This window comes from Bison bison, unplaced genomic scaffold (assembly GCF_000754665.1).
Source record: "Bison bison bison isolate TAMUID 2011002044 unplaced genomic scaffold, Bison_UMD1.0 scf7180017864172, whole genome shotgun sequence".
NCBI lineage: Eukaryota > Metazoa > Chordata > Mammalia > Artiodactyla > Bovidae > Bison > Bison bison.
Window position 1 is genome coordinate 2,371,993 of NW_011494744.1, and position 25,709 is coordinate 2,397,701.

Genomic DNA, 25,709 nt, shown 5'->3' on the forward strand with positions numbered 1-25,709 from the left:
CTTTTACATTCAGCTGCAAACACATCTCTTCCCCTTGCTCTTTGTTCCAGGAAGGCAATTAAACAAGACATTTCATCACTCCACCATTTCTAATGGGTATGTGGGTGGCAGGTAGCAGAGAAGAGGCAACCTTGAGATCCCAGGGAACCAAAGAAAGGTTATAGGCAAAAAACTCTCTAAATTGGCACAATTGGCAAAGAGATCAAGCCAGTCAATCCTAAAGGAAATCAGTCCTAATATTCATTGGAAGGACTGATGCAGAAGTGAAGATCCAACACTTTGGCCACCTGATGGGAAAAGCGGACTCACTGGAAAACACCCTGATGCTGGGAAAGATTGAAGGCAGGAGGAGGAGATGGCAGAGGATGAGATAGTTGGATGGCATCACTGACTCAATGAATATGAATTTGAGCAAACTCCAGGAGACAGTGAAGGACAGGGAAGCCTGGCCTGCTGCAGTCCATGGGGTCGCAGAGTCGGACACTACTGAGCGACTGAACAACAAATTGGCATAGATTTAGTTTCTCTGTGTATCAAAGTGTTCTCACTTAATTCTCACAATAACCTGGGAGATAGGTTTTATAATCTTCACCTTATTGATGAGATAATCTGAAAGGTAATTTACCCTACAATTCATTAATTATCAACTAGAATATGCATCCAGGACTGACTCTCTGAAGTTTCTTGGCTAGTCTGTCTCTCAGATGGTGGCAGTGAAGTGATTTAGACACAATTCCTATGGAGGGGAGTATCTGATGTACTCATTCTAGAAGATTCTAGTCTTCATGGCATAAGACCACCCACAGATCTCATCTAATCATATATGGTCCAAGTGGCTCTGAGGGTGGGTGAGGGGGGTTTCATTTTAAAAATTAGAGCATATTGGAATTTAGGCTGGTTTGTTTATAAAAATAAGATAAATTTCTTTATAGTTCTCAAAAAATACAGATTACTTGTATTAAGAGCAAATATCACTAGTATCTCAATTACTATGATTTAAAAAGAATTAAGTAGGTATGGAATAAACAAATTATGTTTTGGAAGTTGTTCAACAGACAAAGTACACCTAGAGAACATAAAAATTCTTTATTTAACCTAATCCAGCCAGTGTTGAGATAGTCTATGTTAAAAACAAGACATTTAAAAAAATTACAGCACAGTTAGCAAGGCAGTGACTAATTAAGTCACTCAGTTTAATTTTATATTCTTCACAGTCATCTGATAATCATGTAATGATGAACAATATTTTCTGCACTTTTGAGATAAGTTAATTTCTGCAAACAAGAGAATTCTACTAGTTGTCACTGAATTTTATAAAAGAGGTTTAAAACATTAACATTTATAGAAATAACACAGTAAAGCAATGTGAAAATAAATTGGAAAACACAAATATACCCACCCATCCCCAAAGTCTAAAGCATTCCTTTAGTCTGTCCCCTGGTGTTTCTCTTACCACCTCATTCCCTTTTCCTAGAGTTCAGCAACTGAGACACTGCTACTCTGCAGGGGCTATTCTGACCTTAGTTAAAGTGCCTCTGTTCCTTTAATTTCAGTTAATCCTAGAAACAGTCTTCTGAAATAAAGTATTACTCATATTTCAGAGATGAAGAACACCGTGGCTGAGAGGTAAGTTGCTTGATCCAAGTCATACCTATAATTATTAAAAGCAGAATTAGGATTTCAACCCAGGTCCACCCAACTTTAGTTAGCCTACAATTTTGTTGCTTCAGGGTGGTGTGGGCCACTTTCTGAAGAGGCTGGTACATGGTACTTCTTGAGCTAAGATTTCCAAATTTTCCATCCCGAGGCTGAGGCTCCTCCAGTCCCCAGGCACTTGCAATTCCCCCCAGAGCCCTAGAAACTTCTTCTCCCTACCCCCAAAGGATTAGAGTTGCTCCTCTGGCCTCACAAGCCCTGATGCCAAACAAACCCAAGCAGTTACTCCCCCATTTTGGGCATATAGTATTAAATGGAGAACTATGTGCTTGTATAACTTTAGTAAAGTCTGCTAAAAGCTGTTCTATATAACAAAATTATGCAGGAAATATCCAGTCTTTTCATATCAAAAATTAAAGAAAAGCCAATATATTTTATAATTATAGCTAATAATCTGCTATTTTTTACATTTAATCACAGATTTTTATATTTCCCCTTCAGAACTGTAGCAGGGTTCTTAATAAGGCTGTCATTCAAATATCCCCTTCCTAAGTAAATACAACTTTGAATGTTCAATAGTCATTCACATAAATTTCATGTTATTACTCAAAATTAAGACATTCATACTATAGAAAGGTACCAGTCTTAAATTACTAAATTAGCATACATCATTGCAATCTAACAAAGCTCAATCTATATTTGCTACAATCCTAAAGAAAAGTGGCCACTTAATCGGTAAGGGGGAACATTCATATTGTCATGCATTAGATACTGTGAATTAGAAAATAAATAGGGTTTTTGGAACTATCTTTAAAAAATTTAATATTAATTCCTGAAAATAACTCCAAGACCATTCAGATTGCTGAACATTAAAAGGGCCACTACCGAACAGCTTAAATAACTGCTTTTGAAAAATGAATATAAAACTAGTTATACAGTGATTATTAAGGTGCTAGCCTCCTCAATATGACAAGCAATTTAAATTTAAAAACATTAGTATTTTTTTTTCCTCATAATAATCTCACAAAAACAATGACCTTAATATTTGCTCAAGACTTCTTGTTTTCATAATTATTCCTCACTGGTATAAAAACAAAGAGCTCAAGGCCTCACCTTGGTTTACTCACTGCTGGTTTTCTGTCTGTTGAAATTAGACTGTAAACTACATAAAAGCAGGAACCAAGTCTGTTGTGTTCACCACTGTATCCCACATAGCACTTTGCATAATGCCTGGGCAAGCAGGAGGTGACCAACAAATACCTGAATAACTGAATCGATGAGAGAGGAGAGTAAAATAACTATTGATTTTCTGCAAATCGTTCTCTGTGCTCAAACTACTATAAACTGTCAGTTCTATTTTCTAGAAATATGAATTAAAAAACTTTCTCCAGTGATGGAAGGACCTGATGTCTGTGTCTCTGTGTCAGTTTGTCTGTCTCTCTCTCTCACACACACATACACACGCACACACACAGTAATTAAGACTGCATGAGTCAAAATTACATCATGAACTATGAGATGTCAACATTATATAAATAAAATTTAATAGTGAAAAAGTGATCTGGAAGCCCTGTGAATTTTTACCCTACACATTTTGGAGGACATCACATGGGTTAAGAAAAACACAACAAAATTGCATTTGTTCAGATAATCATTTGAATGTTTACATACATTTTTGGTTTGTTAATTATTTATAACTAATTTACATTTCCTCATATTAACATATACTTCTGCTTAGCTTGTAATCAAATTATGCCAGTGAGAAAAATCCTCACAGTACCTTCACTGAGTTGCTAATTCTAAGAAAACACTGAACATGAACATGTACAAAAGAGGCATTTGAATAAAACAGCATGTGTATTTTTAAATATTTGCACAGTTTGATCTTTACATTTCTGTCTTGAGGAAAATATGAACAAAACTCAGGTTCACCATGCTAAGATAATGGTTCAGATGACCGCCATGAAAGAAGTACATACAAAACAAGGAAAACAAATCATATCCTTAGGTTCCGTGATTACTGAGAGGGTTTCCCCTGCCCTAAGTGCTTTATTATATTTCTTAAAAATATGAGAGCAGCAGCTTATTACAAGTCTCCATTACTGTGCATCAATGATGGAATCAGAACACAACAGACTCCTAAGAATGGGAGGACTGCAGAACAACAAGAAGTCGCAGTTTTATGCTTCTTCTTGCTCTGGGTAATTTAGGATTTTGCGGTGTGCCTGACGTAAATATTGCTGCTGTTTGAAGTAAACCTTGAATGCTCCTTTAATGGCAACAAAAGCAATTCCACCCTAAAATAAAAAGAAAAATTAGCTTTTTATAATGCAATTTATGTAAAATAAAAATCATTTTACTTATATCACAAACGACATTGTCATTGTTGCTAATTCAGATAGCTGCAAATGAAACAGTACTCTTTTTCTTTTTTTTAATCAGATAGTGAGCTAGGGAGACAGACACTGCAGGTAATATGTCAGTGAAAAAAGTGAGTGTCAGTTGCTCAGATATGTTCGACTCTTTGCGACCCCGTGGACCTCTGTCCATGGAATTCTCCAGACAAGAATACTGGAGTGGGTTGCCATTTTCTTCTCCAGGGGATCTTCCTGACCCAGGGATCAAACCCAGGTCTCTTGCTCTGTGGAGATTCTAAAGGCAGATTCTTTACCATCTGAACCACCGGGAAGCCCAACAGGTCAGATATGCCTCTATCATCTCTGAGTAATCTTCCTTCTATTTAGTTCTAATGCTCAGGCATTATATGCAGGCTACCTCCAGAGAGAAGTGGGAATAATAATAATGACATCAAACAACATAAAGGCTTATTTATTACTCTGTGCTAACATTTCAAATGTATGATCTCATTTAACCCTCATAATAATTCTGAGGTAGCTACCACGACTATTTCCATTTTACAAGCACAGAGAAGTCAAGCAATTTTATTTAGGTTTCTCAGCAAGGCAATGTCTCTGATAGGAGTTGAACTGGGCAGTCTGACCCTAGAGCAGAAGCTCTTCACCAGTATCTTTTGGGAGTGATGATTTGTACCTAACTGAGGAGAGAAATCACCCACAGCATAGTTCCAGAAGACCAGAGCTAATACAGTGGATCCTCTTTTTGTTGCTGTTGGATGACAGTGGGGATCAAATAGAGGCTTAAGGCACAGAGCAAAATAGTATAAATATTTATATAGTCCCATTCTTTTTTTTTTTTTAAACAAATATATAGTGCATTTTCTTTGTATAGTCACTTGAAAAAAGTAGTATTAAAACCATCTTACCAAGATTGTCCTTTGTAAATTAGAGTTAACACTACTGAACATTAGTTTACCAACTATTGTCGCAATAGTAGGAAAAACAAGGGCTCCACACAAAATTCGGGTGGCAGAGACATGATCTGCTAAAGGATTAGCCTCAGCTGGAATTCGAGGAACAGGACAACCAATCCCTAGAGAAAAAGATGGAGGGTATTAGTGCTAATAAATCAGAAGCTAAAATATCTTTGCATGGTAGGATTCGTCCACAAGATTAATTTGGTATGTTCAGTACCACCATAATTTAGGGCCTTACCTGGGAATATACTGTTCAAAATTTGTAGTTTATTTGAGTATTTGCGCCAGAGTCTAAGCACATAGTCCTCCCAGCGAATCATCTTGCCTAGTATCAGCATGACAGGAATAGTAGGAAGTCCAATTAAAAGGAATAAAGGATCAGCTCTCTCCATAACATCCAGACCTTCTTTATGGCCTACAACCTGAGAAACAGACAGCGTTTGCTCCAATCATTGCCTTGTCTAATGAAGGGTTACCTTCTTGAGTGCAATTCATTTTAGAGAAAACTACTAAATTTAGAAACAAAAAGTTAAAAAAAATAAACCAAAGCTGTTTCATATTAAATTGGAATAAAAGATTTAAAACCCACATTGATTACATTTCAATGGAGGGAAGGGGATTTCTGCTTCTTGCTTATGTTCCTCTTGTTTAATTTGGTTAGCTCGGGTTATAATTTTAGGTTCTCATGTATCTTCCCAGGAGCATCTGTTTTCCTGCTCTTCCTACCAGGAGGTAAGCACAGCCAGCCAAGGGGTGGGACTAGTCTTCAGGAGATGGCCTGAAACCTCATTTCTCTTTGGCTTTCTCCCTGCTCATTGGGATTGAGTGTAATTTCTCTGGCTGGCTAAATGCCGGCTCTACATACCAAACTCAAAAATGCAATTCCAAGGTCTAGATTTGAGGGAATGCAATAGGAGGTCCAGTTTTGGCTATAGGTTCCAGTCACTTTTTCTAATCCAGGAACCCAAGGGTGCCTTTGTATCAGGTTGTAAAGCTAAAACAATCCTTTTCCTCTCATCTGGGTCTTAGGGTAATTTCTCAGTTGTTTTAAGATCTGAGAAGGCAAGAAGGACATGATTAATTCTCATCTGTGAATCTCCACACTTGCCGTCCTGGTAGAATTCTTTTTACTTGCTCCAGTCTTGACTTTACATGTCTCTCAACATGGCCATTCTGTTGGTGAGTGTTACTTTTAACTAGAATACGTCCCTGGATTCTCTTTCACAGGTCTCAAATGACCTTCCTTTAGCCAAAAGTCCCAACTGCTCACAAATTAAATATATTTCTCTGAGGGATTATTCTTGGCAGTTATGACAGGGGAGACTATTTCAGAATTTCAGGGTTTGAGGCCATTCGGATGTCATAGGTTGATATGAGGACAGTATTATGAAGGATTCTATATAGTTTTTCTGTATACACTTGAGGATTAAACTGTGAAGAAAGAACTGTTGATACAGACAATCTATATCTTTATCTGTTTATATCTCTGAGAAGGATAAGGGAAAAGGAAGGAAACGCAAGGAGAGGAGGGAAGAAAGAAGGTAGGGAAGACTAAAAGCCCTACAGACAACATTTACTTGGGAAAACAAACTCATGAAAAAAAGTAAATGGGATCTTTTTTTTTTAATGAGATGTCCTTTATGTCAGCTATTACAGCAGATTTGTTTTTAAGGTGGACTTCAAGATGTGAAATAAGGAAGCTGACAATGATCAGGGCAAACTGAAATTCTCGGCAACAGATCTGATTCAGGTAGAAATAGTTTATGAAACCACGTGGAGCGGACCAAAATGGGCATTATTAAAGCGTCAGCCCAGACTTTTGTACATGACTGATTTATTTAACCAAGATGTAACACTGAAGAGTAGGGACCAGCCTCTTCCACATGGTCAAAACCCATGGTGTCAGTATCTAATAATCTTCTGTGTCTCCAGGTAGAGCTGCCCTAAAGTGAATTAGTCTGGTTCACAATATTTCATAAACACATATCCCACACATTGAGGGCAAAGTGGATTAGCCCAGACTGTCCTTACCTATAATGCTTGCTCCATGACACCATTTTTTATATCATTTTATTATTTTCAACATTATGATCATTTTATAACTAAATGTGATTTAAATACTTCTGGAGTGTTAGCAAATAAATTCAGAAAACTAAAAAATTCCTTTGTTGGGTTAGGTTTTTTTTTTTAGAATTTAGGTTTTAAAAATATAAAGCAGAGTGTGTATTCAGGTATGGACTATATATAGTAAAGGAAAATTTATTACTCATGGGTATCAGTAAAAATCTTCTAAAGGTGTCTAAGGATGAGGAAATAAAAAAGGAAATAGGGCAAATAGTGAGAAAAGTCCATTTTCCCATGTGTGCTCAAGAGGCATGCTTTGTGCATTAAGTTGAGGCTGACCATTACATGCATACTCACATGCATTCATTCAACTGAATACTGATTATGTGCCAGACACAGAACTCGGTGCTGGGAAATAAAAAGTGAACTAAAGAGACATCTTTTGGAGGTGACAGACAATCAACTCAAACAAGTGTACAAACAAATGTTAAGGAACTAGGATAGTATAACATCTGCAGTGTCATACTACCTGCTATCACAGGTCAGAGTCAAGGGTAATAAATGAAAGCTGAATTAAGCAATGGGGCTGATTTAACTTTGGTCAAAACGAAACCAGCAAACCTTGTGTAGAATCATGTACATTCTGGTTTTATGCCCTAAGATGGAAAAAGAGATTATTTTCAAGACTTAAATTTTGAGGTTAGATTCAGGAATGATAGAATGCCTTTGCTAAGAATTTCTTATCCATATATAAAATCAAGGCCTATGGAATTGTAGGTTTAGAGAAACTGTAGGCTAGTATCCATAGTCAGCTAGGCCTACAGTTAATCAAAGCTTAAAAGCTAAGAGTTTTAATTACGGCTTGATCCTTTAAAGCACCTCCTATAGAACCCTACTTTTAAACAGTAGGATGGAACAGTGATGAACTAAAAGGTCTTCTTAGCATTAAAGATAATTAAATGTAACATAATTAAGAACAGTCAATCCTGTGGGGGTTCTACACTAGAGGCAGATTGGTTGGATTAACAGAATGAAGTTAAAGAAAACAAGAGGCTCCGCTAGCCATCCAGGTATGATGGGGGTGGGGTGGGAGGCATTAAAGACAGTGGAAAGGAAGCCACAGATGTTAAGACATATCAAAATAGAAACTGCTTGGACTTGGTCAGCAAGTCCAAACAGAAAGAGTTAAAAATAAAGGTAATCCTAAGAATGTAGGCTATTTATTGAGTAGATGGAAAAATAACTGTAGGGATCAAAGACATAGGATATTATAACAGGGAATAAATTTAGGCTTCAAACTGAGGAAAAGACAAGTTTGATTTCAATAATACTGAGTGGGAAGTCATAAGAAGTCATTTAAGGAGAAAGGCCATGCTGCTGTTACAGGACTGATTTTATGAAAATATTAAGATGAAAGACATAAATCTGAACACAAAACTCATGGGTAAGATAGGTAGAAATCTTTATGGAAAAGGTATAAAGAGAGAAGAGTCAAGGGTTTGGGACTAAATAAATCTTGATATTTAAGTCTCTAATTTCTATCAACAATGATTGTAGCATTATTTTGTAATAGCAAAAAACCAGAAGTAACTAAATGACTGATTAACAAGAGACTGGTTGTTGAACTGTTGAAATTCTATACAAACAATGCTATTCAGATTTCTCCATACTTTGTGAAAAGATCTGTAAAATTCACTGTTTTTGGAAAAAGAGGGATTCAGCTCTAATGTTTTCTTTTGCGAGGCAAAGAATAGTGTGTGTGGGAGAACATATTTTTTTCTTACATATGCACAAATAAAGTCTGGAAGAAGGTTTGGGTTAGGCAGTGGCTACCTGGGGAGAGGGGAACCTGGGTAAGTGAAGGACAGGAGTAAGAAAACTTTCCCCTAGAGAGCTTTTTATATATTTTCTTATTTTTAAGCCATGAGAATATTATTACTTGGTCAAAATAATAATTTTTAAAACTCCTAACAAAAATCTATTTAATAGATCTTCACATCAAAAGTAACATCATCTGACAGAATAAAAGTGAACCTGCATCACTGTCACCGCTCCGTAAGTCACAGCTGTCCAATAGATGGAGCCAACCATTATTCCTGCTGCAGCAAATGGACAGGCTTTTGAGATCAGTCTATCTGCAAGATCCAAGACGTAAACAACTGGACCTATAATATAAAGAAAACAAAGTTTCAACAAAAGACAGATTTTTAAAAAAGACCTGTTCAGTATCCACAGATACAAAATATTTTTATGAAGTTGAATGCACTGATGCTTTAGAAATAACTTTTATTATAACAGTTATAAATGTTATAAATATAATGGGAACCTAGATTTAACAGATTTAGAATTTCTCAGTCATTTGCATGAATAGCTAAGTTTCACTTCCTAAACCCTAGCAAAGAGCCTCTTAAAATTTTTATCTTTAATAGTAAACCTGCTGCTGCTGCTGCTAAGTCGCTTCAGTCGTGTCCGACTCTGTGCGACCCCATAGACGGCAGCCCACCAGGCTCCCCCGTCCCTGGGATTCTCAAGGCAAGAACACTGGAGTGGGTTGCCATTTCCTTCTCCAATGCATGAAAGGGAAAAGTGAAAGTGAAGTCGCTCAGTCGTGTCCGACTCTTAGTGACCCCATGGACTGCAGCCTACCAGGCTCCTCCAATCCATGGGATTTTCCAGGCAAGAGTACTGGAGTGGGGTGCCATTGCCTTCTCCGAATAGTAAACCTAGTAAACCTAAAATTAAAGCCTCAAACACAGCTGCTTTTTATAAAGGAAAATAGTTCTCGTTTCTCTTAATGACACTGAAGACTATAGAATGACATAGCATTTCTACCTGTTCTCCATAAACAGTTCCTGGCCACAGTTAGATTCTATAGCACTTGGTAAGAGTGTCACTTTTTTGACTTCACGTACTATTTCCTTGATAGTGTGTGAAGGTAACCAAGGCTATTTTCCTGTAGTTACACAACTCTTTTACTTTGATATACAATTTAGTTGAGCGTTATTCTCTAACAAACAACTTGTAATGATCATGCCACTTTTTGTGGCATTCTAACAGCTGGATGTGCCAATTATACTTCTATTATGTGTTTACTAAGTGAACTTTGGTTACTACCTCCTCTGGCAGTTGTCTGGAATAACTACACTTGGAGGAAGTATAATAACTGCCATTAAGCCTGATATAATTTAGCTCCAGAATCTCCTAGAATAGCAGAAAAGCCTCAGAACTGATTTAGAGCAAGGCCTAAAGAACTGAATATCTAAGTTTAACTAAGGTATCATAGAAATATTGACTTAGTAATCATATTTGTTGAATGCTCTCTATGTACAATGTACTTAAGACCTTTTCTCAGAAATGTTTAAGAGCTGTATCTACCCCTGAGGGCTTGCAATCTATAAGAGGATGCTGTATACAAAGCCAATACATTTTTCAGTGTACGAAGAAATCCACATAGCAATATGATGATAAAATCACTACAAGAACAAGTATCCGTCTACGGAGCTCTAATTTATAGTTCTTGATTTTTGGAGCCAGTAATATCACTCATCACTGTGTACAGAGGGACCATATTGTGAAGAAGAAAGGACACCAGGAGTGATGTCAAAGGGACCTATGATTTAAATTCAGCATATAAACTTACTACTGTCAAAGTCTAACTTACATAACATCTAAAATCATGACAAGTTATCTTTTGGGACCAAAGAGAAAAAAAAGTAAGCCTAGTGCAGTGCATACTGACTCTACATTCTACATGACAGCAGGCACAGTGTGACACATTACACGTATCATTAATCTCATAATGTAGGGTTTAACCCTTAAAACACACAAATTTGCTGGGTTAAGTTTGTAATTCCCTCAGAAGGCGCAATAAAAAAAAAATTTTAGTGAGTCTTCAAAGATCCCTGAAATGCTAGTACCAAAAGTTAAAGCCAATGGGTATACATGAAACCTCAAAACTTCAGCTTTCATATTCTCTGATAATTCTTTAATCAGAAAATTGAAACCACAAGGGAACAACTACAGACTCTTTACAGCACATTTCCACCTACCAACATCACAACTACCCTATCTGAAGTCAGTCCCTTCACTCTAGATCCCATCCCCTCACCAACTCAAAGACATGGCTCCAGCAATTCACTCCTTCCCTCCTACAGCATTTCTCCCCTACCCTTTATTGGATTATTGTCATCAAACATGTCATTATTTCTTTTACTTAAAAAAACAAACCACCTCTTTTCTCGATCCTTTCTCCCACTGCTCCATTTATTTGCTCTGTTTACAGCAAAGTTACTCAAAAGACTTTCCAGTTTCCATTTTTTCTCCTTCAATCCTCTCTTGAACTCACTCCATCAAAATTGCTCCTCAAGGTCACTGACAAGTTACACACAGCTAAATCCAGTGGTCTAATTTCAGCCTTCCTCTTATTTGGCCTACCACCAACATCTGACAGATGTTCCCCTTTTCCCAATATATGGTTCTTCATATCATCTCCAGGACTTCACCATCTCTTTGTTTTCTTTCTATTTCACCAGTCACTAATTTTTCAGTCTCCTTTCCTGGTTCCTCTTTTTCTTGGCCTCAGTGAGGCCCATCCTGTGAACTTCTACTTCATCATACTCCGTATTTGATTACTCAGCTCTACTTTTCTTTTTCCCAAAGCATCTATCACTTAACATACTCTAATTTCCTTATTAATTGTTTCCACCTACTAGAATAGGGGCTGAGAAACTATGACCCATGGGCTGAATCCACCTTGCTGTTTTTGTAAATAATGTTTTATTGCAACATGGTGACATGCAAAGCCTACAATACAGTTAGTTGACTCTTGAACAACACGAGTTTGAACTGCATGGATCCACTAAGATTTTTTTCAACAGCAAATACTACAGTTCTATATAACCCTCTATTGGTTGACTCTGGATTCGGAGGGATATGGAGGAGCTGTGGATAGATGACTATAAGTTTATATGTGGACTTTTGACCACACAGAGGGTTGGCAACCCTTCCCCGTACACTGTTTAAGGGTCAGATGTATTTACTGTTTTTTTTTTTTTTTAACAGAAAAAGTGTTCTGGCTCCTGAACTAGAATACAAGATCCAAAGTGAAAGCAACCTTTTTATTTTGCTTATTGATGAATCCCAAATTCCTATGATTCTCAAAAATTTGCTTAACTTTCTACTGAGGTACTTATTTTAAACTATGATATGAAAATCTCTAGGTCTTCCTTTTCATTATTTTGTATGAAGCCCAAGTGATGAGACTTATTTTCTACACAGTCACAATCAGAATGTATTAGAAGAGAAGGTATTTTATCTGCTTCCAACTGACCTTCTCCCACGCCCTATCTTTTCAAAAAGGGTGCTTGGAAAGATCTACTGATGGAGCAAAGTAATAGGTCATTTAGATGAAAACACAGTTCCTAAAAAGTAATCCATCACTACCAATTTTATCTGTTATGGACATGGACAGTATAGAGATGTCTGAATTCTTTCCTTTAAATATCTCAGAAGGTTTCAACACAATAAGCTCGGTTTTCAATTTTCTTCTGAATCATTAGATATGAATTCTTTCTGTACAAACTAAACAAACAAATCCTCATACTTCCTTCTGGAAATTTTTTACTCATCCCTTGTGTCATATGCAACAGATACGCTGAATTAAATGAAGACACTAGCTGCATTTTATAATTCCTATTTCCAGTTTTTCTGACAAAATTCTGTCTAGGCTTTTGTCTTAAGTTTTTTTTTGCCTAAACCTCTCAAGTCTCTTTCAGGCAGACTAGTCCAAGATTAGTTTAGTATTTTAAAGGAGAATAAACGCCTAGTGATAAACATTACCACAGAAATCTAAACTGCCAGGCATTTATTTCTGACAGCTAAAGATTATCTAGGAATATCTTATTTGATGAATAAGAATAATCACCAAAATCCTCCGGATGCAGTCCCTCAATACTACTTTTCCTATTAGGAAGCTTATCATGTGTTACTGTGCCATGACTTCAGGTCATAAAAGGAAAACTGTAACAGTCAATAGATGTTCTCATTGTTAAGATTACAGTGCAAACAGTTGCAGGAAATGAGGAAAGCCAGGACTCTTGTCCTTGAAAACCTCAATTCTAATGGAGAGGAAGAAGTATGACTAAATGTAAATCACAAGTTAAATATGTAAGGGCATAAAAAAGTTTTAGTATTTTAAGAAGGCATTAATGAATTTTTAATACCTCAGTTGGCTTCATCACTTATGTTTCCAACAGTACTGTATTTACCCAAGGAATGGCAATTGGAGAAGCTATATATAAATACAAGTTTTGAAAATTCAACAATTTAATTGTTGAATAAAAGGTCGCTAGGGAAACATGGAATTAAAAGAAAATCTATTGTGAATTCTTTTGTACAATAAAGCTGTAAAGCTTTTGTAAAGAAAATAACTATACCTAATGTTTTGGGTAAGTTCATATTTTCACATTTCAGATTTGAGTGACATCCAACAGTGAGCTCAGAACTATTGGGGAAACTCTTAAGTCCATGTCTACTGAAAAGAAATAATCAGTTTTATCTGGCAGACACTGCAAAAGTAGATCTTTGTAATTGTTGTGTTGTGATTTAAATTCAAATCTATGTATGCATGGTTATTAAATTTATGAATTAATGACTGAAGGACAGGTAACAGTGTTCAAAATCTCCTGGCACTGTTTACAGTCATACCCAGAATTCCCAGGCCCTTTCTTGGGGAAGAAAGGTATCCTCAAAAACATCTCTGACCAATTCTTGAAAAATGATTTCTAAAAGCTGCCAGAGTGCTAAAGTTCCTAACACAAAACATAATTTAATGCTTCATAAGGTAACCTTTTATAAGCTCCTGAGAAGGGAACAGCTTCCATGAACTCCAAGGTTTCTATTAAGTAGCCAAATTTATAAGAGAGATTGCAGAGAATTAGCTTTGATCCAGATCCAACTCAAATGCCAATGCTAAGCCAAATTATCAACCCCACTCTCAGGTTCAGAAGTATCCAGAATTGCAGATTTTGGAGGCCACCAGGAGTCTTAACAATATAGTTCTAAACTTCTTTCCTTGCACACTACTTCCGGAATTACTGCCCCTGCTTTGATTAAATCTGTGTGAAAATCCAACTTCCCAATGAAAACTAAGCTCACCTGATAGAAGTGGACTGACTGCTCTACCCCGCCCTGGTCATGTTTCATGAAGCTGCCTTTACACACTACCCCACAAGTGCACTTACCCCTTTGCTTGTGCATAGTGTTAGTACTTTATGTTCTTGTTCAATGTTTGTTCAGTTGTCTCAGTATCCTTTATGTCTGTCCATGTCAGCATCATCTTAGATTGAAAACTCCCAGGGGGCAGGGGCCATGTCTGTTTAACTCGTTTTGTACAGTGCCTAGGATAGAACCATGTACAGATAGGTGCTTAAAAAATGCTCTTTAATGATGACTGGTAGCACTCTCAGGGACTCCCTAAGCTCCAGCTATCTTCAGCACATGGTACTTGGCAGTACATCAGGGCACTTTGGCCTGTTCTACAGGGCATTAGAATGCAATGGCACAGGAGGCTAGCTGCAGCACTCTGTGGCAAGTATTTGATTCTATCCATTGTTAAGAAACAACTTAATATCACAACCACCAATTCAACTAAGAGTTAAAATACGTGGGAATTTTGATGGAATAGTAAAGAGCTATAACTCTTTCTTTAGTGTTCATCTGTTTCCAACACTAACAGACCAGAGGCTAGGTCTAAGAGCCTCAGACAAGCTTATGTAAGTTTCATCTTTAATTGCTCTGCTTGTAGGGTGAGCTGTTACTATTTTTTTAATGTAAAAACAAACATCCTGCAAACTCAGGCTGTAAGTTACTTTGCCTAATAACAAGAAGTTAGTCATTAGATTGTAAACAGAAGGGTTATGTTTTGGACAATTATTTATTGAACCAAACTAATAATAATTGACCCCAAATCCCTCAAAATAAGCAACACTGAATAAAAGATTCAGAGTCAAAGGAGATGAGTACCATGTCTCAGTGTGCGTGTGTGTATAGGTGTGTGTGAATATATATAGTGTATGACCAAGAAAAGTAACTAAAGCCATCAAAGTAGTTCAAAGTACGTAGTTTGTGCCAAGGGAAAGCTTCAATTTTTCCTCATTAGAATAGAATAGCCCATAGAATATATGAGGGCTATAAAGTCAACTACTAAGTACTTATTAAGCACCTACTGTACACATAGAATTTTACTATGCATTAAAACGTAAACAAAATTTAATACACTAGCCTCTGCCTCCAAGGAGCTACAATCTAGTTAGGGATAAACAATAAATACACATTAAACAACTAGAAAACTTAATAGAAAACTGAAAAATTTAAGATAGTATCATACAAACTATACAGATACATGTCAACAAAATTTTAAGATTATAGAGAGGATAAGGATACAAAGAGTTTTGTATGTATGTATGTATTTAGTAATCAACAGAAGTGAATCTTGACCTTGAAGTCTTTGATATGAAAAGTCTATGCCAAAAGACCTTCTAACTAGAGATAAAAGATTGTATTCAAAGGGTTTATATATTTTTTAAAAAGCTAGTATGCTATCAAGAGTTAACTGATAGAAAGTTGGCCAGATCTTTGAAAACATGACACAACAGGTAGGAAGCCTCTGGTGAGAGACATGCTAAAATGAATACAATCTTTTAGGAAAACTAAGAATATTTAAAGTCAGAATAAGCCAGAATAGAATCCACAAGATTTTGTATCCAAAGTAAGTATAAAAAAAGAGAGAAAGCATCAGTCTTTATCTCTATATTAAAGCAGCTTAACATAAAAGAGAGATGAGTTAAAAATGATAAATATTAAACCTAATTAGAGAAAAAATGTTTGGTCTGCTTTCAGGAGAAACCATGCCTGAAGGATTATTCTTTGAATTTCAAACTTAAAAGTTGAAAAAGTTAAGTCATGATAAAAGAAAGACCACTACCAATTATCATTAATACATAAAAACAGATGGTAATATTAATTATGCACACACTGCATACGTGCCAAGGAACTATTACATATTCTTTTTTCTTCTTTAAACATACATATATTTTAAAAATTATCCATGATGGGAATATAGTTTTATTAATAAGAAAAACTACTTTCTAGAGAATAACAAAAGGTTATCATAAAATTCAGGTAATCATACCCCAAGGAAGGTCAACCTGACATTACTGTTTCATTTTCTTTTCCCCTTTATATGAGAAACTCACAGTAGGCTCCTTAGGAGGCAAAAGAACAAGTTGGGTGTGGATTCAGTAGGGTCTACTGTGTGAAGTATGACAAAATGCTATCTCTGGACCTTAATTTCTACATATGTAATGATAATGAAAATAATATCTACTTCAGAGTTTTTCTGAAAAATTAATGCATATAAAACTCAATACAGGACATAATGTTACACTGTAATAATGTCAGGTATTAGTTCTTTCAAAAATGGCATACTAAGTATAACAGAACTCTGGAATAGAGGTATAATCCAAGACAGATGTTTGAGGAAAAATTTATGGAATAAGGCTCTGGTATAAAAATAGACTGTTTCAGGAAAATCTTAGGTAAGAAATAAAGGACAGATCTTTTTTGCCTAAAGGTCTAGGACAAGGAGGAAGAGGGAAATTAATTCATGGAGCCAAGAAATCTGGGAATGGAAAAAGAGAAGACACTAGACTATAATTAGTAATTATGTCAAAAAAATGTTAAGATTCTGTAATTGTGTTTTGGACCTATACTTAGCTACCTGTATTTATACAGAGGGTACATCCAAAAAGGTTTATCCTGTTGGAAGATACTTATTAAAACAATTTTATATTTAAATCTTAGGGAACAAGACTAGAAGTGGTCCAGCAATAAATACAAGAAATCCTTACTTTGAAGGTATACTAGTCATCTGCTTCATAAGAGGGTATATGAATGAGGGCCAAAGAAGATGTAATGAGACAGCTAACTACAAACTTTAAAACTAGAAGGTACTCAAAGACTGAATCATTATGGAGTAGGATTTTGGTTTTTAAATTCTGTCATTTTGATCATCCATAGGAGTTTAGATATAAAGCAAAGTAAAAATAAACACTTCTCTAATAGCCAAGTGTAAATATTACCAGAAACTCTTAATTATATTTATATGAAGAAAGTACTTGAATTCTTAAGTCTAAACTGGTTTTCAAGTAATGCAATAAGACAACAATATATTTTATGAGAGCAGTCAGGTGTAAATGGCTTGGATTTATTAATAGAGGGCTGTGTGGTTAGAGGAAACAGTACAGACTATTCTTAGAGAGTAACTGATAGCTTAGAAAAACATTAAAAATGTAAAATTCTCATTAAATTGAAGCCATGAAAAACTTCTTTAAATTTGGGGAAAATATATTTAATGTATATTTAGTACCCTGTTTCAAACAGCATTCTTTTTTGCTTTCCAATGGTTTAGCCACCTCATTCATAAAGAAATGTTAAGTTAAAACTGTGAAATAAAACTTTTCTTATCTAATAGATTATACTGACAAACTAAAACATTAGCCAATCTATTGGCAGAGCTCTAGGTGAACAGGTAGACTCACCCATTGCTGGTCCATGTAAAATGGTACCGTTCCTATCGAGGGGAATTGGGTAATATCCAGCAAAGTCTATGTGCGGTTCACACTCTGACTTAGCAATCCTTTCTCAGTTCATCTTTAATAAGTATTCTCAGCTAACAAACACACAAAAAACGAGAATTACAATATCATTCTTCTGTACCATCTAATGAAATAATAGATCTAGAGGCAGTGAATGAAAAAATTATCAGTCAATGCTAAAACCAGTAGGTGGAAGCTGACAGGGAACACTACTGGATGGATCAGGTGATAACACCTGTGTCCACTGATCAGTCTTATCAAAAAAAAAAAAGACAACTACACATTTTTTCCAGCTTTACTGAGATATTACTGACACATAACATATACAAGTTGAAGGTTTAGAATGCAACAGTTTGATAATATATGTTGAGAAATGATTACCACAATAAGGTTAGTTAAAACCTCAATCCTCTTGCATAATTAACATTTTTGTGGTGGTAACACTTATGATCTACTCTCTTAACCTTCATTTATATAATAAATGTCATATATAATAAATATATGATATATATAATAAATATATAACATATATAATAAATTATGTCACCATACCATACATTGATCCTTAGAACTGATTCAGCTTTTATTTTATTTTTTTTTCTGGGCTAAGTTCTTGGGTAAAATAGTCCAGATGACATTTTAATTTTAGCAACTAAATATGTTAAAAATAAATCAGGTGAGTTATGTATTCATTTAGGTTTCTCTACTGCCTCTTAGTTTTTAAATACTCATCTTAGAAAAATAAACCATTGGTTAGTTCTATTGGCATTTACTTTTGTTAGGTCACTAGCATATTCCGAGAAAGTATTCTCTTTAAAAATTTCAACCACAAATTAAAGTTATTAGCTACTCCAGTGCTTGCTCTAAGCCCTATGTCCAGGTCTCTTCTCAGTTCTAAGCACATAGCTGAAGTTCAATAGATGTTTATAGCTGGTCTAATATTTGTATCTGAGGGACTTCCCTGGCAGTCCAGCAGGGGTTTGATCCCTGGTCAGGGAACTAAGATCCCACATACAGCACAGCACAGCACAAAATAAGTATAATAATAATAATATTTAGATCTGAAAGGCTGACCGTGTGAAAAAGAGGTCATTAATAGGTTAAGAACTTATATATGCCATCTTATCAGTTGTTTCCTGGTTGTTCTGTAGTTGCTATGTTCCTTTCTTCTGCTCTTGCTGCCTTCCTTTGTAAATGAATGGTTTTCTGTATTGGTATGCTTTGACTGTCGTCTTCTTATCTTTTGTGAATCCAGTTTAGGTTTCTACTACATGGTTACCATGAGGCTTACATAAAATATAAATGTTACAGTCTATCTTATGCTGGTAACAGCTTAACTTTGATTGCATACAAAACTGTATCCTTTACTCCCCTTTTATGTTTTTGATGTTACAGTTTATCTTTTTAAATATTGTGTATTTATTTAGGAATTGTCTTTTACACTTTATACCAGGGATGGGGGAGCCTGGTGGGCTGCCGTCTATGGGGTCGCACAGAGTCAGACACGACTGAAGCAACTTAGCATAGCATAGCATAGAGTTAAGTATTTAACACTCTACCATGTTACAATATTAGAGTATTCTGAATTTGACTACATATTTACTTTAGCAATCTGTTGAAAATATATGGTCATATGTTTTCATGTTACTAATTATCATCCTTTCAGCATGAAGACTTCTCTTCAGCATTTCTTGTAAGGAAGGGCTGCTGCTGCTGCTGCTAAATCGCTTCAGTCATGTCCGACTCTGTGTGACCCCAGAGACGGCAGCCCACCAGGCTCCCCCGTCCCTGGGATTCTCCAGGCAAGAACACTGGAGTGGGTTGCCATGATTCAGCTTTTAAATGGAAATTTGTACCCCTTGACCATATCTCCCATTATTTCCCAACCACCAGTCCCAACAATTCTATCTGAATTTGGGTATTTTAGAGTCCACATCTGAGTGAGAACATATAGTATTTTCTTTCTCTGACTTATTTTGCTTAACACAATGACCTTAAGATCCAGCCATGTTGTTGCAAAAGCAGCATTTCCTTTTTTTTCTTAAATGGCTGAATATTCTACTGCATACACACACACACGTTTTCTTCACCATCTGTTGATGGACCTTTAGGCTGCTTCCATATCTTGGCTATTGTGAACAATGCTGCAGTGAATGTGGGGGTGTAGGTTATCTCTTCCACACAGTGATTTAATTCCTTCAGATACATACTCAGAAGTGGGATTGCTGGATCACACGATAGTTAAAAGAATATATATTTTTTAGTAATCTCCATAGTTTTCCATAGTGGCTGTACCAATTTATATTCCCGCAAACAGTGCACACACTGTCCTTTTCTCCACAACCTTGTTAACATTTGTTGTCTTTTTGTTAAGTCATTCTCACAGGCATGAAGCAACACTCACATTTCATTTCCCTGATGATTAGTAATGCTGAGTATCTTTTCATACATCAGTTGACCATTTGTGTGTCTTATACGGAAAATTTTCAAGATCTTCATCCATTTTTAAATCAGATTGTATGTGGGTTTTGTTTTTGGATGTTGAGTTGTATGGGGGCTTCCCTGATGGCTCAGAGGGTAAAAAATCTGCCTGTAATGTATGAGATGCGGGTTCAATCCCTGGGTTGGGAATGTCCCCTGGAAGGGGAAGTAGCAATCCAATCCAGTATTCTTGCCTGAAAAACCTCATGGACAGAGGAACCTGGTGGACTACAGTCCAAAGGGTTGCAAAGAGTCAGACGTGACTAACCATGCACACATACATACATTGAGTTCTATGAATTTCTTATATATTTTGGATAGTAATCCCCTATCAGATAGATGCTTTAGGATTGTTTACAAATATTTTCTCATTCCATGGTTTATCTTTTTATTTTGCTGTTTCTTTTTGCTGTGGAGAAATCTGTTTGATATAGTCCAATTTGCTTTATTTTTGTTTGTTGCTTATGAAGAAAAAATCCAAAAAATAATTATCCAACAAATAATTATAATGATATAGTGGATATCCAATTATTCAAAAAAATAATTGCCAAGACCAATGTCAAGGAAACTTTCTGATGTTTTATTCTTGAACTTTCACACTTTCTGGTCTTAAATTTAAATCTCTAGGAACTTCCCTGGTGGTCCAGAGGTTAAGAATCCATCTTCCAATGCAGGGGACATGGGTCTGATCCCTGGTTGGGGAACTAAGATCCTACAATGCCATGGAGCAAGTAAGTCCACATGCTGCAGTGAAGAGCCAGTGAAGACAAAAAAAGAAATTGAATCTCTAATCCATTTTGAGTTACCATGTTGCTTTACAATAGCTTTGTAATAAAGTTTAAATCAGTAAATATGATGCCACCTGCTCTGTTCTTCTTTCTCAGGACTGCTTTGGCTATTTACGATCTTTTGAATTTCCATACAGTTTTAGGATTAATTTCTCTACTTCTGTGAAAAATGCCCTTGAACGTGAAGGGATTACATTGACAATACAGATGGCTTTGGGTAGTATGGACATTTTAACAGTATTAATTGTTCCAATCCATGAACAAGAGATAGCTTCCCACTCATTTGTGTCTTCTTTATTTTTTGAAATGGAGACTTAAAACAAAAATTTTAAATCATCTTTGGCTGTGCTGGGTCTTCACTGCCGTGTGGGCTTTTCTGCAGCTGCGGCGAGTGGGGCTACTCTCTAGTCGCAGTGCACAGGCTTCTCATTGCAGTGGCTTCTTCTGTGGTGCACGGGCTTCAGCAGCTGCAGCAAGTGGGCTTACTTCTTTATTTTCAATTCAGATGTCTTTATTTCTTTTTCTTGACTAACTGTTCTGGGTAGGACTTCTAGTATTATGTTAAATAGGAGTGGTGAGCACAGACACCCTTCTTGATCCTGATATTAGTGGGTATGTTGCGTATGATATTAGCTGTGGGTTTGTCAAATACAGCTTTTATTATGTTGAGGTACACCCTTCTACTTCCCTGGTGGCTCAGATGGTAAAGCGTCTGCCTACAATGCAGGAGACCTGAGTTCAATCCCTGGGTCGGGAAGATCTCCTGGAGAAGGAAATGGCAATCCACTCCAGTATTCTTGCCTGGAAAATCCCATGGACAGAGCAGACTGGCAGGCTACAGTCCATGGGGGTCACAACGAGTCGGACACGACTGAGCGACTTCACTTTCACTTTCCACCCTTTTATACCCAATTTGTTGGGAGTTTTTATCATGAAAGGATGTTGGATTCTGTCAAATACTTTTCTGCATCCACTGAGATACAAAGATTTTATCTTTCATTCTATTAATGTGGTATACCACACTGATTGATATGCAGATACTGAAACATCCTTACACCTCAGGGATAAATCCCACTTGATCATGGTGTACGATCTTTCAAAATGCTGTTGAATTTGGTTTGTTAATATTTTGTTGTGAATTTTTACATCTGTATTGATCAAGGATATTGGCTTGTAGTTTTCTTAAAGTGTCTGTATCTGGCTTTGGTATCAGGGTAATGCTGGCTTCATAAAATGAGTTTGGGAATCCCTCCTCTTTAATTTTAAAGAGTTTGAGAAGGATTGGTACTAATTCTTCTGTAAAGAATTCATCAGTGAAACCATCTAGTCCTGGTCTTTTCTTTGTTGGGAGCTTTATAATCTCCTTACTTTTTATTGGTCTGTTCACATTTTTTATTTTTCATGATTCATTTTTTGTACGTTTTGTGGTTCTAGGAATTTATCTTTACTTTTAGTTTATCCAATTTGTTGGCATACAGCTGCTCACAGTACTTTCTTAACACATTATTGACCAGAGATGTATTAATATGTCTTGTTACCTGAAGGTTATTGACCAGAGATGTTTCTATATTTACTTACATAACAAACCATTGGTCACAGGCATTAGTTTCTGTAAAAATCCCCCGGTTAATAATGTGTTAAGATCCTTTGTATTTTGGAAGTATCAGTTATAAAGTTTCCTCTTTGAAAGACAACTACACATATGTACCTCATGTTGTGATGTAAAAGAAGTACACAGAAACATCTATGAAATATTCTTGGAAAAAAAAAAAAAAATCACAGCAACCCCATCAATGAGATCTAACCAGTATATAAGAAATGCAAGGAATAAAGCAATATATTACTGACATATTCTTGGTATGGGTAATAACAAAACCCCCAAATGGGAAATTCTTGATGACAGATGACCTTTTTATTCAATGAAAAAATTATAAGGAAAGGTAAAATACTCAGTTTTACAAATCACACTATGTCTTGGGTCCATACAAAGCCAGAGTTTACCCTCAAACCCTCAAAAGGGTTATATAAACCCTGAAGAAAGGGTAATAAGCTAGAAAAAAAATCCACAGGACAATAAAATGAGCCAACAAAGAAAACTTTGTCTTATTTTCAAAAGATGGAAAGTACAATGAGGAGGAGAGTTTCTTCTAAGAATTTGTAAACATAGTCAATTAGCATGCTGATTTCAGGTTAGAAATCTGTCTGTGCTATGGGAGAAAACCCAAACTCATATTAAAGTGATCCCATATTAGCAACATCCCTTGGCATCTACCAACAGCAAATGCAAATCAGTCTAGAGTTTCTTCACCTTCAGGATATGCATAGCCTACAAATATACAGTTCCCTCTTAAGAGAAATAAAGCATCATGGGATCAGAGCCAGAAGAAAACAAATCAGGCTACCAAAGGCTAAATAATGGAACTATCAATCTGATCATAAAAAAACAATAAAATAACAAATAATTCTAAAGGAACAAGAAGTGAGAGACTATTAAAAAAATGATCAGGTACATTTAAGAAACAATTAGAACTTATAGTGGGAACCGCACCTCCCCCCGATCAGACACTGCTCAAGAAAGAATCTGAGAAAAGGGTAACTGTTACGAAGAAATTATAATGCTACAACAGAGACCAAAAGATGAAAAACACAGAAGAGACATGAAAAATAAAATGTCTAACAGAACTCTCATCAGAGTTCTAGAATATGAGAACAGAGAGAATGGGGGAGAAGCAATATTTGAAGAGACAAAGCTAAGACTTTTCAAAGACAGTCACTTACAAGGAAAGTAAGACATAAAACTTAATAACAGGTACAGGGGAAAATTTAGTATGAGAGGAAAAACCATTTCAATCCAGATGATGATCAACTAAAGGCGAAAAGAGAAAAAACGAGAAATAGAATGCATTAAATTTGGTAGTAAAAATCCAACTATATGAGTATCACAGTAAGTGTAAAAAAGAATTCAGAAAAGTTGAAAATAAAAGGATGAGAGAAGATAAGCAAATGCAACAACATAAAAAAAAAAAACAACAAAAAACTGGCATGAGAGCGGGAAAAACAGTAACTTTTCAGTGAATAAACCTGACAAACACAACCTTACTGAGATGATCAAGGTCAGTATCACAGGTGATAGGTAACATTGATAGTAAGTGCCAGGTAACATGATGAAAATGGTACTTCATCTCTGTGGTCTTGTACCCTAAAACTCATATCATAACCCCAGTAGATGATGGAAAAACATGAGATAGATCCTGACTGGGATATTATATAAAACATGTAATCAGTATTCCTCAAAACTATCAAGGTCACCAAAAACAAGGAAAGTCTGAGAAACGGTTACCGTCAAGAGGAGCATTAAGGAGACATGATTAAATGTAATGTAATTTCCTGAACAGGATCCTGGAACAGAATACAGACATTAGGGAAAAATTAAGAAAACCTGAATAAAGTATGGGCTTCAGTTAATAATAATAGCAGTACTGGTGCATTAATTTTATTAGGTTGGTGCAAAAGTAGCTGCAGTTTTGCACTGCTGAACTTTGCCATTTGATATTAGAATACATTCTTATATAAATGTGGTTATATTATACATCATTTTAATGTGCATATCTCACTTTGTTTTTCTTGCTAATGACTTATTACTTGCTGTGTATGTTTATTTTAGACTATGGAAATAATGTTAGACAAAAAGCAAATTCAAGCGATTTTCTTATTTGAGTTCAAAATGGGTTGTAAACCAGCACAGACCACTCCCAACATCAACACATTTGGCCCAGGAACTGCTAAAGAATGTACAGTGCAGTGGTGGTTCAAAAAGAGAGATCGAGAGCCTTGAAGATGAAGAGTGTAGTGGCCAGCCATCAGAAGTTGACAATGACCAACTGAGAGCATCACTGAAGCTGAGCCTCTTAAAACTACACGAGAAGTTGCCGAAGAACTCAATGGTGACCACTCTACAGTCGTTCGGTATTTGAAGCAAACTGGAAAGGAGAAAAAGCTCAGTAAGTGGGTGCCTCATGAGCTGACTGAAAATTAAAAAAAAAAAATTGTTCTGAAGAGTCATCTTCTCTTATTCTATGCAACAACAACAAGCCTTTTCTCAATTAGGTTGTAACATGTGATGAAAAATGGATTTTACAACAATGATAGCTGGTGACGACCAGCTCAGTGGTTGGACACTACAGAAATAAACGTTTCTTACTGGCAAAAATGTGTTGATTGTAATGGCTCCTATTTTGATTAATAAAGATGTGTTTGAATCTAGTTATAATGATTTAAAATTCACAGTTTTAAACCACAATTACATTTGTACCAACCTAATAACAAAATCACTGCAGATGGTCATTGCAGCCATGAAATTAAAAGATGCTTACTCCTTGGAAGGAAAGTTATGACCAATTAGATAGCATATTAAAAAGCAGAGACATTACTTTGCCAACAAAGATCCGTCTAGTCAAGGCTATGGTTTTTCCAGTGGTCATGTATGGATGTGAGAGTTGGACTGTGAAGAAAGCTGAGCACCGAAGAATTGATGCTTTTGAACTGTGATGTTGGAGAAGACTCTTGAGAGTCCCTTGGACTGCAAGGAGATCCAACCAGTCCATCCTAAAGGAGATCAGTCCTGGGTGTTCTTTGGAAGGAATGATGCTAAAGCTGAAACTCCAGTACTTTGGCCACCTCATGTGAACAGCTGACTCATTGGAAAAGACTCTGATGCTGGGAGGGTTTGGG

At 36.1% G+C, this 25,709-nt stretch overlaps 1 protein-coding gene across 1 annotated transcript in view; it reads right to left on the reverse strand.

Moving 5' to 3' along the window:
* Positions 1 to 1,071: 1,071 nt before the first annotated feature.
* The window catches only part of MARCH5 (membrane-associated ring finger (C3HC4) 5), a 53,300-nt gene continuing 28,662 nt past the window's right edge, over positions 1,072 to 25,709 (reverse strand). Inside the window, exons 3-6 of the mRNA XM_010842201.1 lie at positions 9,089 to 9,219; positions 5,229 to 5,412; positions 4,940 to 5,106; positions 1,072 to 3,953 (exon numbers count right to left, since the gene is read on the reverse strand). Of these exons, the coding sequence (XP_010840503.1) occupies positions 3,837 to 3,953; positions 4,940 to 5,106; positions 5,229 to 5,412; positions 9,089 to 9,219 (599 nt within the window). The 3' untranslated portion in view covers positions 1,072 to 3,836. The remainder of the gene's footprint in view (positions 3,954 to 4,939; positions 5,107 to 5,228; positions 5,413 to 9,088; positions 9,220 to 25,709) is intronic.